The following is an 18,721-nucleotide window of genomic DNA, read 5'->3' on the forward strand; positions in this document are numbered from 1 at the left end:
AGCTGGAATTGAATCAACAAACTAGATGGAAACCTCATTGCAAACCGGTTCAAATGGTAAGTGGGAATGAAGCTGATGGCTCTTTGTCTAGCTTGCTATCTATCTCCTGTCTGCCAGAGCTGGACTATCTCTCTTGGAAGCTCACCGAACAACTAAATTGTTGCATCATCTTCAATAACTATTTTTTTGTCCTAAGATTTTAAAAAAGAGGCAGTGGCACCAGGCTAGTAGTTATTTTTTACTCTCGGCACAGTCATAAAATGGATAGATTCTTAAGACATTTAAAACCTCTTAACTATTTCGGCCAAAGTGGAAAATTCTACTCTGTATCTTGCAGGACCAATATAAAGAAAGAACCTAGTTCCAAAAAGGTAATCTCCTGTGGACAGGAGCTGTAATGATTAATCTTACTTGTCTCAGGAAATCTTACTTATCAGAACCTTAAGTCTTTGGTTTACTACTCTCTATCTCTTGGCTTTGCATTGTATAAAGACCAGGCAACAGAACTCAGAAACCCAATTGCCTTCTCCTAGAATCTGGAATTAAACCTGCCATCAGTTCTGGCTGCTGGGATGGAGTCTCTGGGGACAACCACAGTTTTTCTGATCGTCTTCATCTCCTGCCTTGTTCTCTCTGCCGTCTGGAAAAATGGGATTTGGAAGAAAGGGAAGCTTCCCCCTGGACCCTTTCCTTTGCCCATCATTGGGAACGCTCTGCAGCTGAAGATGCACCATTTGGACCAGAATCTCCGCAAGGTCAGTGGAAAGATGGAGGCCATACTCTTAAACAGACATTTAGCGGAAGGCAATATCTAAAGACCCTAAAGGCACCAGATCTTGGAATCTAATAGGGCCAGCCCTTACTCTTGGAAGGGAGCCCATCAACCGATATCAGGCTCTGTAGGCACTATTTCAAAGGAAGGAACTGGCAGAGCCACCTCTGAGGATTCCTAGTCTAAGAAAACCCCAATGAGGTTTATGGAGTTGGAGTAAGTTGACAGACAATTTGAAGGCATTCTCTCTCTCTCATACACAAGGTCCAAATACCCTAAAGTTACCAGATCCCACCTGAGCTTGGAAGCTAAGCACGGTTAGCCCTGTTTAGTACTTGGATGGCCGAACCCAAAGGGTACTCAGCCATGACTCCTCTTCTTCATCCTGGAGAGAAGTGACCAGAAGGGTGTCCAGTGGGGCTCTGTCCTGGGCCCAGTGCTATTCAACATCTTTATCAGTGACTTGGAGGACAGACTTGGGGGCATACTCATCAAATTTGCAGATGACACCAAATTAGGAGGAATAGCTAATACACCAGAGGACAGGACCAAATTCAAAACGATCTGAATAGACTTGAAAGCTGGGCCAAAGCTAACAAAATGAATTTCAACAGGGAGAAATGTAAGGTACTGCACTTAGGGCGGAAAAATGAAATGCACAGATATAGGATGACGAACAAATTCTTTAAGGAGACTTATATGTCCAAAAGGGATCTAGGCGTCCAAGTAGAGCACAAGTTAAACATGAGTCAACAGTGTGATGCGGCAGCTAAAAAGACCAATGCAATTTTAAGCTGCATCAATAAAAGTATATTGTCGAGATCAGGGGTTGGCAATTCCCGGCCCGCGGGCCACATGTGGCCCGCCGAGGCCAGGGGACCGGCTGGAGCCTTGTCCTGCCGCCGATTGCCAAAGGCCCCGCGGCAGCAGCAATCGGCAGCAGGACCGGGCCACTCGCGCGGGGCCTTTAGGGGGACCGCCAGCCTCCTCCCTCTCGCGCAAGTGGCCAAAGGCCCCGCACCCTCGCGTGAGAGGTCAAAGGTCTCACGCACGAGTGCGCAGGGCCTTTGGGGGGCCGCTGGTCTCCTCTCTCCTTCTCGGCCTGCACGGAGGCTGGGAAGCAGCCCACAGGGCCGAGAAAGAGGGGGAGGCCTCCAGCGCTGGTGGCCCTCACCGGCTCTCTTGCCGGCCTCTGATGGGGCCTGGGGCCCTGTCAGGGGCTGGCAAAGAAGGGGAGGCCTCCAGCGCTCGCGGCCCCTGCCGGCTCCCTCGCCGGCCTCTGGCGGGGCCGGCAAAGAGGAGGAGGCCTCTAGCGCTGGCCCCGCCCCCAGAGGGTGGAAGCTCCACCCCCAGCATGCGGCTCCGCCCTCGGAGGGTGGAAGCTCCCCCACGGCTTCGGCCCCCTAGTTGTCTGAGGGAAAGCAACCCGGCCCCTACCTACCCCGGTCTAGATCAAGGGAAGTAATAGTGCCACTGTATTCTGCTTCGGTCAGGATTCTATGGCCTGTTACAGACTGCCAAAATAAAGCTGCTTTGGGTCTCTTTGGAGATATGCTATTTAAATGATGCATGGGTCCTAAGAGTCCAGAGGTCGCACCAAAGCCACACTCCATTCCTAAGCACTGGAGTGCAGCTTTCGTGCAGCTTCTGGATTCTTAGGACCCATGCATCATTTAAATAGCATATCTCCAAAGAGACCCGAAGCAGCTTTATTTTGGCAGTCTGTAACAGGCCTAAGATTCTATGAACTGTCAATGAATCCAGGGTGCTGTTAGTCTCCATTTCAGAGGAGGGAACAGGCAAAATCACCTCTGGGGATTCCTTGACTCAGAAAACACAATGACATTCATGGGGTGTCCATAAGTTGACAGGCAACTTGAAAGCATCTCCATATCAACACAGTGTGCATTTCATCATTTTGCTTCTACAGTGCGGCCGCGTTATACACGGGTGCGCTTTACGCGGTCTTGAGCGTATGCACTCAAGCCGCAGGGCATACGTAGGGTGTGCAGGTTGGTGCGTCCTATTTTATTGTTTCCAATGGTGCTTGAGCATAGCCGGAATTCGCCTTACGCGGCAATGTCCGGAACGGATCCCCGGCGTAAGGCAAGGGCAGACTGCATTTGCTTCTCTCCACAAGAAGGAAAGCAGCTTTGAATTTGGTTGTTTGCAGAGAGTGCAGAATTTAGTGCCAATAAGAACATGGGGAACAGTTTGCATTGCAAAGAGATCCCTGCCCCATTGAGATTACAGTGTTACTGTCTGCATAGAAAAGAGGATGAGGAGGGAGAGAATATGGGCAATAGCTCTGCCTCAGATAGCTATAGAGATAGGTAGATAGATAGATAGATAGATAGATAGATAGATAGATAGATAGATAGAGAGCTAGGCTCAGTTATGGGAGAAGGGTCACGGGATTCCTTTATTTTTATTTTTTACTTTTTTGTAATATTTATTGAAATTTCCATATCACACACACAAAAACAGCATACAAAAACAATATTCACTGAGCTTAAATCGCTAACAACAAACTAATATCCAACAAACAAAACACTTAAATCGTACTACCTACATTCAATTTTTTTCCATCTGTTTTGCTGGACCTGAACTTCTTACATTATTATTATTATTATTATTATTATCATCATCTTTTCATTTTAGTCAAGATATCCCTCGGATCTTGTCCCCTTTCCTTCTTTTTAAGCTATTTCTTCCTTTCCCCTTCCCTTTCTCTCTGTTTTCCCTTTTCTAATTCCTTCGAAATCTTTCACTACTCACTTCTTTCTATCTTTGTTACTATCCTTTCTGTCTCTTTCTTAGGTTCTTCATGGCCTCATTCCCACTTACTTTTAGAATCAATTCCAGAACTGATCCCTCAGACTGGTTCAGCAAACAGAGTGGTTCCCAATGTGTTTGTGCCGGTGTCAGGAATTGGTTCAGGAATCGGATGCCTGTTTTGCCAGGCCCGCATCTCCTGCCATATCTCCCTCCCTCTCTCCCCTCCTCCTCCTTTCTCCTTCCCTCCTTCCCTCGTGCCAGCCTGCCTGGGGGCCCTGGTGGCGTCAGTGGCAGCGGGGGGCTGTCAGGGCTCATTGACCCTCTCCTTCGGTTGTCATCCTCCTCCTCCTCTGTGAGATCCTGCATGGATCCTTCTCTGCCATCCATTGTGGCTTGCCTCCATCCTTCCTGTGGAGGCGGGAGTGGCAGGGGCTGTCAGGGCTCATTGGACGTGCCTCTGGTGTGCCTCCGTCCTCCAGGCCATCAGGGTCATTGGACGTCGTTGGAGGAAGGAGGCACACTGGAGGCATTTCCAACGAGCCCTGACAGCCCCCACTGCCACTGCCACAGGAAGGACAGAGGCAAGCCACGGCGGGCAGCCCCTGTCCTGCTTCCACCCTGTCCTCCTTCTAAGGTAGGCCTACCAGGGCGGAGAAGTAGAAGGATCCAGGGAGGATCCCATGGAGGATGGGTACAACCGTAGGAGAGGGCCAATGAGGCCTGACAGTCCCTGCCACTGTTGCCACTGCTGGGGCCCCCAGGCAGGAGGGAAGGAGAAAGGAGGAGAAGGAGGAAGGAAGGAAAGAAGGAAGGAAGGAGGAGAAGAGGAAGAAGGAATGAAGAAGGAGAAAGAAAGTGGAGGAGGAGAGGAAGAAGGAAGGAAGGAGGGAAGGAGAAAGGAGGAGGAGGAGAGGAAGAAGGAGGGAGGGAGGGAGGGAGGGAGGGAGGGAGGAGGAGGAGGAGGAGAGGAAGAAGGAAGGAAGGAGATAGCCAGGAGGACAGAGGGAGAGGCCAGGGAAGTGGGCTGCCAGTGGCAACCAGGGCAGATTCGAATCTGCCTGGCTCCCACTTGGGCTGAATTGATTTATTTCTAAATAAATTGATTCAGCCCAAAAGCCGTCCTATTTTACCCGCATCTTTTTGACATGGGTTAAATGGGCAAAAGCCATGCATCTCTTTCCGAATCACTTCAGCGATTTGAATTATGTGGGAACCATGGTGATTTAAACTGGATTATTTGGAATCATAATCCGGTTTAAACCACAGTGGGAACAAGGCCCATGTCTCCCTTTTCTATCTTTTTTCTACTTCTTATTCTTTCTCTTACTTTCTTTCACTTGCTGTTGGGGTCACAGTTAGTAGGAAGTGAGGTAGAAGGAAGGAAGCAGGCACAGAATGCAAAATTGTAATTGAAGATATGGTTCCTTCACCAATTTGGAACAACGCATAAGTGGCCACCCTACAATGTGCCTCTTACTTTGTCTTCCTCCAGCTGAGTGAGAAATATGGACCCGTCTTCACAATACACGTTGGAGAGGAGAGAGTAGTGGTCCTGCATGGATACAATGCCGTCAAGGAAGCCCTGGTCGACCAGGCCGAGGACTTTGCCGCCCGGGGGAAGATACCCACATCTGACATAGTCAGGAAAGGGAAAGGTAATTTCTTAGGTGGCTTTGTGTACAAGGATGGATGAGGACATGAATTGTGAAGACCAAGGGTAGAAAAGGGTTCATGCACTTAGTCATAAAAAAATCTAACTCAGTTGTTGTTCTTAATTTCCAAGAGGTCAGCTGGTGACTGTCTCAATGCCAAACCTCCGTTTCTTCAACTCTGTCTTCAACGTCTCTGCTCAGGCCCTGCAAACTCTGGACCATTGCAGCTCTCTTCATACACTTCTTTACCCATTTGCAATGCAGTCTTCCTCTTTTGCTCCTTCCCACATCACTGAGCATCACCATCTTTTTGAAGGAATCATAGAATCCTAGACTTGGAAGAGACCCCAAAGGCCATCCACTCTGACCCTATTCCATAGAGGTCTTTAAAGAGAGGCTGGATGGCCATCTGTCAGGGATGCTTTGATTGAGATTTCCTGCATGGCAGAATGGAGTTGGACTGGATGGCCCTTGCGGTCTCTTCCAACTCTACAATTCTATTCTGCCATACAGGAACTTACAATCACACCCCAAAGATGGCTATTCAGCCTCTGTTTAAAGACTTCCAAAGAAGGAGACTCCACCACAAGTGTATAAGTCTCCTTAAATGCAGTAGCTTACATTTCTCCGTGTTGAAATTCATTTTGTTAGCCTTGGCCCAGCTTTCTAGTCTATTCCGGTCATTTTGAATCTTGATCCTGTCCTCTGGGGTATTAGCTATTCCTCCTAATTTGGTGTCATCTGCAAATTTGATGAGTATGCCCCCAATTCTGTCATCCAAGTCATTGATAAAGATAGCCCTGGGCCCAGGACAGAGCCCCACTGGACACCCCACTGGTCACTTCTCTTGACCTCTTTTTTCTCTTCCAATAACCCCCCCTCCAAACACGCACACACAAATATACACATATCCCTTTCCCATGTACTGTGGTCAAGCCAGGTTTCCTCCATGGACACTGGACATAGTTCTGCCACTTGTAAATAAGAAATGGGTTCTCGACCTTGTGATTGCTTCCAACTGTATGATTCTATTACCTCTGTCACACACACACACACTCTGCCCCTCTCTTTTCCCAGGGATCATCTTCAGCAACGGAGAGACCTGGAAGCAGCTGCGGCGTTTCACCCTGACTACCCTCCGCAACTTTGGGATGGGGAAGAAAAGCATCGAGGAGAGGATCCAAAAAGAAGCCCAGTATCTCCTTGAAGAGTTTCAGGACACAAAGGGTAGGTATCTCCTGTCCTCCTCCACCTCTGCCACCCTTTGTAGGGTTCTTCTCATGCCTTTCCAGGAGATCCCTCCTTTCCTGCCATCCTGGAAAAAGGCTCCAGACTCCTCCATGGAGGAATCTGATGGTTTAGGGTAGAATTCCACCTGAAAAACATGGGGACCTCCCTGGCACATCAAGTTGTTTTTTTCAGCTGCCTGGAAAGCTCATATCTGACTCAACCAAGGCAAACGGCTGCTGTAACCATGCTCTGCAAAAAGAGAGGCCAGATTTCCAACTTTGGCTGCATTGCGACTGGCACGATACTGGGCTGCAACAAGGCCTTCCTCTCTCTCTCACTGTCTCTCTCTTCTAGGGAAGCCCTTTGACCCTTCCTTCCTGTTCAGGTGCGCTACCGCCAACGTTATTTGCTCCATCGTCTTTGGGAAGCATTTCAGCTACAACGACAAGAGGTTTCTACATATCATTTCCTTGGTGAACAGCAACTTGAATATTATCAACTCTTCCTGGGGACAGGTCAGCCCTTTTTTCCTCAGGCCCTTCTTGTGAAAATTTCAATTCATTTTGCATAGGCGTGTCTCTGTGTGGGATGCAGAAGAGCCGATCCGTGACCTGGGTAAAACTAAGGGGCGAAACAGACTGCCCCGAAGGTCTGGCTCTACAGCGCCCCTTTGAGAACCTGCTTAATAGCAAAGGCTTCCTTTCCCCAAGTGGGCAAGTCCCCCTCCACTCCCTGCAACATTTTGGACAAATAAGCGCATGGTTTTTTCATCCCCTCACAGCCTCTCTGCATTAATATTGCTCCCATGGCAACATTGCAAGCATCAGTCTGTATAATAAGGTATTGTTCCAGGTCCAGATGCTTTAGGATGCGTTTTGTGCTAAATAACTCTTTCAACTTTTGAAAGGCTCTTGACATTCTGGAGTCCACTTAATCTTGGGTTTTGGTCTACTATCTCCCACGTCTGTCCCAGGAAGGAAAGGTGTTACTTTGCTTGCCATCAAAGCCTGGTCCTGGGAGGTCTTGGTCCTATACGGCTTGGGAACCAGAATACTTAAGGGAACGCCTTTTTCCATACTGTCCGTCCCGCACACCAAGGTTCTCTGGGAAGAATTTACTTCAGCCAAAAGAATCCAGGCTAACCTCAGTTACCCAGACGGCCTTCTCCACCGCTGCTCCGAAGTTATGGAACGACCTGCTGGAGGAGATCTGCCACATTTCCCCTCTTACAGCCCTTAAGAAGGACCTCTTCCAGCAAGCCTTCCCTACCTAGTTTCCTCTCCCCAAATACAAATATCACTCGATCGTGATCAACCTCTCTCTATCTGCCCAGTTTTCCCCAATATTTATCCTACTGTATGTTAGAGTTTTGAGATTGTGATTATCTTATACTGTAGTTTTATAATTGGGATGCAGGGCTGGGAAGGGATTGGTTTTAAATTTTATTGTATTTTTAATGTATTTTTACTGTTGTAACCCACCCGGATTCCTCATGATTGGGCGGGCTATAAATACATCATTTATTATTAATAGTAGTAGTAAACAAAATTATAAAACAACATCCCCTTTTGCCCATCTGTTCTGTGTGAATAGTGCTTACTGCCAGTCTGTTTAGCCCCTCAGTCCAAGACTGAAGGAGTGAAGCACATGGTGCAGCACTGCACTAATAATCCAGAGGACAGGATCAATATGCAAAATGAATTTTGAATTAATAGAGTACACATTTGGGCCAAAACTAACAAAATGAATTTCAACAGGGAGACACGTAAGGTACTACTGTGAGCGGGGCAGGCGTGGCCAGCTGCATCCTGGGTCTCTAGCTTAGGAAACTGACTCCTCGTGAGTAACAAACTTGCACAGGCGAGGGTGCTTGCAACAGAAACTTTAATAAGGCCCAGTCAACACAACTTGCAACTTAGTCCCAACCTCTTCTCACAAACATAAACTTTCAACCACATCCGGTCTGGCCCCTGGGGAGTCTCCACTCACAGCCCCTCTGCCCTTCAGCTGGATCCTTGTGGCTTGCTGCCAACCTTCGGCGTTCCCTTCGGTGCTTCTCCAGCGGCTCCCTCTTGGCCTTCTCTATTTCCTTTGGGTTTGGGCCTTGTTCCCAGCACTTGCCCTTCGGGTCCCACCACTCGCCCTGCCTCCAGTCTCCTTCCCCAGGGTAAACAAAGTCTCCTTCCAGTTTGGGGTCTTTTAGTTGGACCTCCTCGTGCGGCCTCAGTCGTCGCACCCCGTGTCTCCCTTGAAAGGAAACAGGTACAGCCTCTCTTCAAGGGCTGAGGGTTACCTGGGCTGTTCCTTCCCCAACCGCCACTCCGCGGCCCCCTCTTCCGCGTCTCTCTCCCCCCCTCCCCGCACGCCTCTCCTCCTTACTACTTATCACCCCCTGGGGCTGCACCTCTTCTTCTGGCTCCTCCCCCGACTCCTCCTCCTTCTCCTGTGCCACCTGACCCTCTTCACCCCTCCCAACTCCCTCAGCTGCCCCTACTTTACTACAACTACACTTCAGCCAAAAAAAAAATTAATAAGAAATAAATGAAATGCATAGATATAGGATGGGGGACACCTGGCTTAAGGAGATTACACATGAAAGGGATCTAGGATTCCTAGTAGACCACAAGTTGAACATGACTCAACAGTGTGATGCAGCAGCTAAAGAGGCCAATGCGATTCTAGGCTGCATCAATAAGTGTCTAGATCAAGGGAAGTAATAGTGCCACTCTATTCAGCCTTGGTCAGGCTTCACCCGGAATAACACTGTGTCCAGTTCTGGGCAAAACACTTAAAAAAGGATGTTGAGAAACTGGAGCCATGTGTCCAAAGGAGAGAAACAAGTTGGAAATCACCAAGCCTTCTGAGGAGAGAGTGAGGGAGCTGGGGATTTTTAGCCTGGAGAAAAGAAGGTGAAGGGGTGATATGATGGCCCTGTTTAAGTATCTGCAGGTTGTTATATTGAGGAGGGAACCAGCTCCTTTTCTGTAGCTGCAAAGAAAATGACCTGGAGCAATGGATTCAAGCTACAGGAAAAGAGACTCCACCTCAACATTAATCAGAATGTCGTGACAAAAAGCACTATTTGACAGTGGAATATGCTGCTTCCTTGGCGTCTGGTGTCCATGAAAGATAGGAATAGTTGGACTTGGGTGACAGGTGTGCTTCTCTCCTTGCAGCTGCTCAATGCCTTCCCTTCCTTCATGGGCTTCATCCCTGGCCCTCATCACCGGCTAATACCAAACGCCCTGAAAGCCAAAGATTTCATTTTGGAGCAAGCCAAGGAACACAGGGCTACCCTGGACCCCAACAACCCTCGGGATTTCATTGACTGCTTCTATATTAAAATGGATCAGGTAAGGCAGAATCATAGACCTCATTTTCAGGGGGCAGTGAAGCTGTCTTGGATTGAGTTTGGGACTTCGAAAGAGATATCTGGGGTTCCTATCTTGTCCCCTTAAAGCCGTTCTGCCATGGGACCCAATAGAAACCATGGATGGGGGGGGGTGGCTAGCTAGAGGTTTATCTACCTAGGTCAGCAGTCCTCAACCTGTGGGTTGAGACCCCTTTGGACGTCGAACGACCCTTTCACAGGGGTCGCCTAAAAGCATAGGAAAACACAAATTGTTGATGGTCTTAGGAACTGAGATGAAAATAAATTTATGGTTGGGGTCACCACAACATGAGGAACTATATTAAAGGGTCATGGCATTAGAAAGGTTGAGAAGCACTGACTGAGATGGTCCTTGGAAAATGCCAAGAGAGGAGATCTAATGGAGGATCCTCAGGTCCCTCGCTGCACTGCAGATCCCAGGATTTCACATGACAGACTTCCAGGGAGACCAGCATGGACTCCAGCTGCTATAATTGTCGATTATGGGCCATTCCAAGTTCTACCAAGTGTAATAATGTTGACCCCACTGATTGTTGGTCATTTCTCTCTAGGAAAAACATCACCACGCATCTGAGTTCAACACTGAGAACCTATTCATCTCCACCCTTGACTTGTTTGGGGCAGGAACAGAAACAACCAGCACCACGCTCAGATTTGGGTTCCTGATCCTCCTGAAATACCCAGAGATAGAAGGTAAAAGAGATGTGGTTGCCCCAGTCCAGACGCTTCACTCCAGGCCTTTATCCTTTTCTCAGCATCTCCAGACCATCCCTTGCTGGATTTCTGCTTTGCTGCCCTGGAAGGGCCACATCTGGGGCTGAAAATGGGTCCCACAACCAACTGAAAGTTTACTTGTAGTTTATCATCTCTACGTTATGTAGTTGTGTTACCCCAAATGCAAGGACAGCTCATAGGGCTCAGGCAACCAAAGCGGAGATAGAGCCTGTATATAACGGTTGTGAGAAAAGGAACTCCAGAATACACGTCCAAACGTAATTTTATTATAATCAAGGGAAAGGACCATTCATACAAGGCTCTCACTCAGTGATACTGCTAAGAAACAATGATATAAATGCTGTAGCAGATAGTGACTTAAAGGGATTTCAGAGGACAGCGTTGTACTGATTCCAGCTGCGTAGCTCCAATCGATGAGAACGCTGTAAAATGGAAAATGGCAGCTAAGGTCGTGGCATGGCCAGCTTTTGCTGAGGAGTCAGGTGAGATACGAATGGAGCGTCTTTCTGATTGAAAACAAGACCAAGGTGGGGCTGATTGGGAAGTACCTTTTACCCTATAGAAGTGCTTGCCAAGCACCCCCAACATATCCTGGGGCAGGTTTCAGGGTGCGAATGGTTTTCCAGGAGGGAGGAATGATCAAGGAAGTTGAGAATGGCTGGAGAATCAGTGCAAACGTCCTTGGACAAAGGAGTTTTGCTCCTGGAGGGATCTCTGTTCTTAGATTTCTGTTCATGCGTAAACACAAGGTCTATCAGCCACCATTACGCCTATCAATGTAGGGATTATGCAGATTCCCATCTTATCTATTTTGTCTATACGCTCTTGAGCTCCCCATACTGGACTTCCTTATGTGGCAAGGCAATTTCCTGCAGTGCGGTGCACCTGCATCTATGTGCTCTGAACATCCTATTCCTGATACTAGTTTGATATTGGCACAAAAGAGGGATGCAGAGGGCTAGGCCTTGAGGTAGCACTGGTTTTCAGCCAGGTGTTGGGGATGGTCTTTGCAAGCAAACTTAGTGGGAGTTGCAAAGCGGCAAGTAGATTTCCAGTTGCTTGCAGACCCGTTTGCAGTCCTAAGCATGCTGGCCCACCATAAAATTGCCCCCACCCAGAGCAGTAAAACTTAAATCCAGAAAGGGATGGTCTGGAGATGCTGAGAGGAGGGAAGAGAATTCCTAGCATTGAGCCATGGCAGTTAAGGCAGTGTCAAACTGCATTCCTTCTCTCAAATCACTTAGGGCCCATTCACATTACAAAAAAAATCGGTTCTGAAACCGATTCAATCACGTGAAGTTCCTACTCACCCCGAATCTCACACAAGCAAATCCGGGGCTTGCACACCCGTTCCGTGTTAAATGGCCCCTAGCGCGGTGTTTTTGAAATCGGCACAAATACCGTTTCTTTTGGAAAACCCCGGGTCCTGGGAATGAGAACTTGGCCTCGATCACGATCGAGGCAAATTGAGGGAGGGATTTAGGTCAGAGGGTGGGCAAAGGGCAAGGCATTTCCTCCCCTCATCGGAGGGGAGGGGGAGGAGGAAAGAGTCCTGGGAAGAAGAGAGCAAGGGAAGGCATTCTTTAGGAGCCTCTTTTCCCTGCATCCCCTGCCCAAAGCCCTCTGTCGCTGGGCATTCCTTCCCTTGCAGGAGGAAAAAATTCAGGTCATGAACGGAGCTCATGTCAGGCAAACCCCCCCCCCCCCTTTTCAAATTAAAACAATTTTTTTGGAGCAAATATGCGCATTGAATACATTATGTTTGTATTCCAGAGGCAGATGGAGCTGGGCTTGCACTTTATATCCTTGGATCTCCTTGCCTTCTGCAGAGGGAGAAGCTACAAATGTTGCAAACAATCAATGTTACATTTTTAACCATTTTTTTTGAGCGAATATGCGCATTGAATACATGATGTTTGTATTCCAGAGGCAGATGGAGCTGGGCTTGCACTTTATATCCTTGGATCTCCTTGCCTTCTGCAGAGAGGGAAGCTACAAATGTTGCAAACAATCAATGTTACATTTTTAACAATTTTTTTGGAGCAAATATGCGCATGATTTGTCTTCTTGAGCAGATACAGCAAGGGAAGCAAAGGGAAAGCTACAAATGTTGCTTTTAAAAGCATAAAAAAAGCATGGCAATTCCATCCTTTGCCTGGGACAGGGGCAGATCTGACCCAAATGCCCACAGGTTGATAAAAAATTGACCCTGTGCCTGGCTCTTTAAAAAAAGGGAGGAGGGGGAGGACACTTTCCGATGCCCTTCAAAACGTCACCATGACGATCACTTGATTGACAGTGGCCACCTCGCCAGCAGATGCAGAATGCATTTGATTTAACATTTGTAGTGGGCACTTGCTAACGGAGCGATTCGGGGGAGGGGCATCCGGATCAGCCCAGTTCCTTCCAGGTCTTTTAGACCAGTATGAATGGGGCCTTAGTTATTGCCATTGCAATGAGCCAGAAAGGTCAAACCTCCATCACTGTTTCTTGGACTGCTCTGAGATTTTCTGGAAGTGGCTTGCCATTGAATTTCATCTGTCTTTTGACAGAGAGAGTCCAGGAAGAGATTGACCGAGTGGTTGGCTGCTCAAGAAGACCTTGCATCGCTGACCGTGAACAGATGCCTTATGCGGATGCTGTCCTTCACGAGATCCAAAGGTTGTTCTCTCTCGTCCCATTCAGTCCCCGTGCAGTGGTCAGAGACACACCATTCAGACAATATCTCATCCCCAAGGTAAGTTCTCTCCTTCCACTTGAGGATCCTGAAGCAGTTCCTGTACATAGCCTTGGTTGGCTTGAATGAAGTAATTAGAATTTTGCTTCTTCTCAGGGCTTTTGACCTCAATGTTTTTTGGATGAAAATAATATATCTCCCCCTTTATTCTCTCCAGGGAAACACAGTATATCCTGATCTCACCTCGGTGTTACATGACAGCAAGGAATTCGCCAACCCCACAAAGTTTGACCCACAACATTTCCTGAACAAAGATGGGAGCTTCAGGAAGAGCGACTACTTCATGCCCTTTTCTGCAGGTAAGATGGCCCCTCCTGCCCTGGGCAGCATTATTTGATTCTCCTAATCTTCTATTGTTGGGGCAGCAAAGGCATTTCCCTCTGTGACCCCATCTCCTTTTCTTCTCTTCTTCGCTTTTTGTGGGCCTCCTTGCAGGGAAGCGGGTCTGTGTAGGAGAAGGCCTGGCCCGCATGGAGCTCTTCTTGTTCTTCACCACCATCCTCCAGAACTTCAAGCTGAAGCCCTTGATGGACCCCAAGGAGATCGACATCACGCCCCTGATGAGTGGATTGACCCGTGTCCCCCAGACCTATAAGCTCTGTGCTGTGCCCCGCTGAAAAGGTCGCCTCTGGACAGCAAGTGGACTGGCCGAGATAGTCTGCATAGTAGATATTTCAACAAATACAATAGACTAAATAACATTGGTTAAGAAGTGAGAAAGTTGTTCCCACTGAAAGGGAGACCTCCCTTTTTATGTCCGTAATTGCTCACTATACAACCCCATTGGATGACTCTTCACCCCAGGCTTCAGAGGTGGATCTTCAGAGCATCTACCAAGATGGCTTCGTTTATCCCTTTCCTGGACTTTTCATGGAGACAGATTTTGGAGACCTTGCCATGTCAGTCTGGGATCTCAGTCTGCAAAGGGATCTTGTAACACCTTTGAGACTAACTGGGTGAGCAATGTTCTTTCTGTTTTAGGTGGAATATGTTCAACATATCAAGTAAATAAATTTCTGGTCTAAGCTTGTATTTTATGTTCAATACCTTTTCTATCATAACATGTACCTTCCTCCAATAGGACTTTAGTTTGGGGCCTACCACTACATATGAAACCATGTACCTCTCTTTTCTTGACACTTCCAACACTCATTAAAGTTCCTCTTGTAGATCTTTGCAATCTTACTAGGTGTCAAATACCACCTATCCTCCATTTTAAAATAGTTCTCCTTCAATCACTGTGCCTTTGTAAATATCTTTGTTTTGGTTCTAGCATACTTCCAGTTCTCTAGACCAGTCAGCCTATCACAATCTGAGGCCCATTTTATCATTCCATCTATTATCAAGTCTTCTTTCTGTTCTCTATTCCTTAAATACTTGTACAAATTTGATGTCTTTTTCCTTGGATCAAAAAAAAAAAGTCATGTCAATTTCCATGCTATCTTGAATTTTTTTTGATCCATCAACCAACTTTCTCTTAACTGTAGATACAAAAACCAATGCATTTTAGGGTCAAGTTGATTTAATAGGACCTGGCTGAAGTTTTTGAGGAAAAGGAGTGTGACCAACTTCCATTCCACTGGGAGACAGACTGTGCAATATTTGAACTGGTGCCCGGAGCGGAGACCCCAAGCCCAGCTCTACTCCGTGACCCCGCTAGAGATGAGGACTTTAAAGGATTTCATAGAAAAGAACTTAGCTAGAGGATTCATCCGCACCTCGACCTTAAGCTTCGGAAGAGTTATGAGCATTGGAGCCTTAAATCCTTAGTGTGGATGGCTTTCCTGTCATGACCCTATGCAGAGTGGAAGAGATGACATTGGAAGAGATGACATTGCAGCCCTCCATGGAAGCAAGGCGAGCACATCATGTATGGTATTGAAATACAGGTCAAAAGGCCAAGATAGGAGTTGCCATCCGGAAAGTCATTCACACTTTTGGACAGATTTATGGCCCAGGACATTTTGCCAGGCCAGAGCCATCGGAAAGCCATTCTCAGCTTGGAGGCTCTCTATAGATCAAGCAATCTTTAATATGTAGATTTGGTTTTTCTTTGAAGTAGGATAAACAACTCTCCACCTGAGGCTAGGTTTTGTCTTACTTAAGGCCCCCCAAATCCTTTGTTCTGGGTTCTGTGTTAGATTCCAGGTAGACTCCACATCTGCCTGAGTTCTGATATAGTCCCAATCCTCTGGCCGCTTCTCCATTTCCCCTCTGTGCGGCAAAGTCTTCATCGATCTGGACCCTGGAGCATCACAATACAGGTGAATATTACAGGTAGTGAAGCCTCTTGTTGTCTGTCCAGTGCTAACTTGCTATATTCTTGAGTTCTTGCATGATTGTATGAGTGTCTTAATGTGTATGGGTAATAAATAGTAGTCACCTTGGCTAACTTTGTAAACATAGGACTTGCAACCTCTAGTGATATTCAGCTAATGATAAATTCCTCAGACCAAGGTCTCATTCCTACAGGCCCCAAGTTTTCTTCCAAGAGAAGAAGGATGAGTCCCTATGAATTGGTCACTGACTATAAGCCCCTCAATGGGATATGCAGTACCAATAAATATCCTGTCCTGCTCATGAGGGATATGCGAGGGAGATTGGCTATGGGCCGAATCTTTACTACTACTACTACTAATAATAATAATAATAATAAAATATTTATTTGTTTCCTGTTTGAGGATTGAGGCGGGTAACAGCAAGGAAAATTTCAAATGCAAAATCACAGAAAAAAATAAGGAAACAGCTGGACTTGAGAGATGCTTACTTCCGAGTGCAGATCCTGGAAGGGGATGAAAACAAGACAGTGTTCAACTACCCCTTGTGGGCTTTTGAATATCTAGCCCACATGTTTGGGCTATTGGGAGGTCCGGGGTTCTTCATGTGGCTAGTAAATGAAGTTTTGCATGATTTGCTGTTTGAGGAGGTCCTGGTCTACCTGGATGATGTGTTGATTTATTCCCAAAATTTGGAAACCCATGTGAAGTTGGTGGAGGAGGTACTGAAGCGCTTCTTGGACAATCAGTTGCATGTTAAGCTACCCAAATGTGAATTCAACAGCGACAAACTAGATTTCTTGGACTATCGAGTGTCCACCCAAGTGGTAGAAATGGACCTATCGCTGCAGACAGTGTTGGAAAGGGCCCCACCGAAGACCCCCAAAACAGGTACATGGTTTCCTGAGATTTGTTAACCTTTACAGACAGTTCTTGCTGGACTTTTCCCAGATAGCGCTGTCCATTACAGACTTGTTAAAGACCAAAACCCACCCGGGAAGAGCCAATGAAAAACCGAAGCCGTCCACAAACATTAAGTGGACTCCAGAGTGTCAGGAGACTTTCAAAAGCTGAAAGGGCTATTTAGTATGGAACCCATCTTAAAGCATCCTGATCCGGAACAACTCTTTGCTATACAGATTGATGCTAACAATGTTACCATTGGAGCAATATTAATGCAGAGACTATGAGGAGACGTTATGACCGTGTGCTTATTTATCCAAAAAGTTCCAAGGAGTGGAGGTGGACTGGCCCACTTGGGAAAAGGAAGCCTTTATGCAGGCGCTGCAGAATTGGTGCCAGTTCCTGGAGGGCACCTCGCACCCCTTTGAAGTGTGGACAGACTGTGGCAACTTGGACACTTTGAAAACCCAAAGAAAGTTAGACCCAAAATAGAGTTGCTAGGCTAAGAAATTCTATCGCTTCAGGTTCCAATTAAAGGCTTTCCCTGGAAAGCAAAATGTACTAGCAGGTGCCTTATCTAGATTACCCCAATGTGAAAGCAGGAGGGATGCCCCAGAGGAAGCCATTCTCATCCCAAAACAGTTGGGACTGGCAGTAACCACTTGGAGCCAAACACACAATGAGAAGGAAAACAATAATCCAACCATGCCAGTGGAGCCTTTGTTTCAAAGCATCCCAGAGGCGGCCGAAAATGACCAGTGGATTAAGGAATATTTGGAGACTGTAGAGTTGAAAGGTGGACTGTGGTACAAAGGGACTCAGGTTTACATCCTGGGAGACCTGAGACTCAAGGTTTTACATATATGCCATAATACTAATGTAGCAGGACATTGGGGATTCCTGAGGACTTGGCATCTGGTAAGAAGATGGGATCCAGGGGAACGTAAAGACCTATGTTAAAGGATGACCAATATGTACTTGCTTTAAGCCAGTAGTGGGCAAGCCTTGGGGACTGCTGCGGACCCTGCCCCTGCCCAGCGCTCAAAGCAGGTGTACTTTGTGCGATGCAAGGGCTTGCCCAATGTGGCCAAATTGGCCGATTTATTCAGTAGACATGTGTACAAATTACAAGGGCTTCTGGACAAGATTGTGTCTAATAGTGGCAGCCAGTTCACTTTGAAATTTTGGAGGACATTACAAGCAAAATTAGGAGTTGAACAGGCAATGAGCACCTCTCATCACCCGGAATCGGATGGCCAATCAGAACGAATGAACTGCTCGCTGGAGCAGTACATTTGCTGCTTTGGCAACTACCTACTACAAGATGATTGGTCTGATTTTTTGCCCCACACCAAAGTTGCTTTCAATGGGGACATCAACCAGAGCACCGAACACTCATTGTTTGAGATCATCTTCAGCTATGACCAAAATTTTTTGCCTACACTTTTTGCCTCTCCCAGTGGATTACAAAAATTAAAGATTTGTGGCCGCACATTGTTACAATGCTGGATGACGCAAAAGACACAGGGATTGGGAGGTGGGACCTGGGAGTAAAGTTTGTTTACTAAAAAATTAAAAATTCAACAGACTTCCAAGAAACTGGGGCTAAATTTGTGGGTCCATTTGTGGTAAAGCGGCTGATCAATGAAGTAGCTGCCAAATTAGATTTGCCTAAGACATGTTCCATTCTACCTACTAAAACCAGCTTGGAATGAGGACCCAATCCAGCAAGGAAAAAGGCGGCATGGAGCCGCTCCTTAGGGGTGGTCTGTTGAACCCCTTATTTAGTGAAATATAACTCACAGACCCCACTTAATAAAGAATGGATAACAGTAATTGCATTTTTGGAAAAGAAGGGGGAAAGACAGTATTATTAAATTTTCGTGAATAATTTCCATTCCCCTTCCATTCCAGCATCCTCTGAAGATGCCATCCACAGCTGCTGGTGAAACATCAGGAGTAAACTAGAACATGGCCTCATAGCCCGAAAAACCCACAAAAAACTATTTTAATTGAGAATTAGAATTAGATAGAATCATAGAATCGTAGAATTGGAAGAGACTGCACGGGCCATCCAGTCCAATCCCCTTCTGCCATGCAGGAAATCCAAATCAAAGCATCCCCAACATATGGCCATCCAGCCTCTGTTTGAAGACCTCCAAGGAAGGAGACTCCACTACACTCCGAGGGAGTTTGTTCCATTGTCGAATAGCCCTTACTGTCAGGAAGTTCTTCCTAATGTTCAGG

General features: G+C 46.9%; 1 protein-coding gene across 4 annotated transcripts; it reads left to right on the plus strand.

The window, feature by feature from the left end:
• The first annotated feature begins 572 nt into the window (after positions 1-572).
• LOC149315343 (cytochrome P450 2C29-like) lies at positions 573-13,942 on the plus strand. 4 transcript variants are annotated; one of them, XM_089523648.1, is made up of 9 exons: positions 573-755; positions 5,043-5,217; positions 6,280-6,429; positions 6,787-6,947; positions 9,609-9,785; positions 10,375-10,516; positions 13,111-13,295; positions 13,453-13,594; positions 13,731-13,942. In XM_089523648.1, exons 1-9 carry the CDS (start codon positions 573-575, stop codon positions 13,910-13,912), a joined length of 1,497 nt encoding a protein of 498 aa, XP_089379774.1. In that variant the 3' UTR covers positions 13,913-13,942. The 4 variants fall into 4 exon arrangements, with proteins under 4 accessions (XP_089379774.1, XP_089379772.1, XP_089379773.1 ...); XM_089523646.1 differs by having other exon boundaries at positions 5,043-5,205; positions 13,453-13,618; XM_089523647.1 differs by having other exon boundaries at positions 5,043-5,205.
• The last annotated feature ends 4,779 nt before the right edge of the window (positions 13,943-18,721 follow it).

Source organism: Sceloporus occidentalis, unplaced genomic scaffold, assembly GCF_023333645.1.
Source record: "Sceloporus occidentalis isolate IW3139 unplaced genomic scaffold, rSceOcc1.0.p SCAF_4, whole genome shotgun sequence".
Lineage (NCBI taxonomy): Eukaryota > Metazoa > Chordata > Lepidosauria > Squamata > Phrynosomatidae > Sceloporus > Sceloporus occidentalis.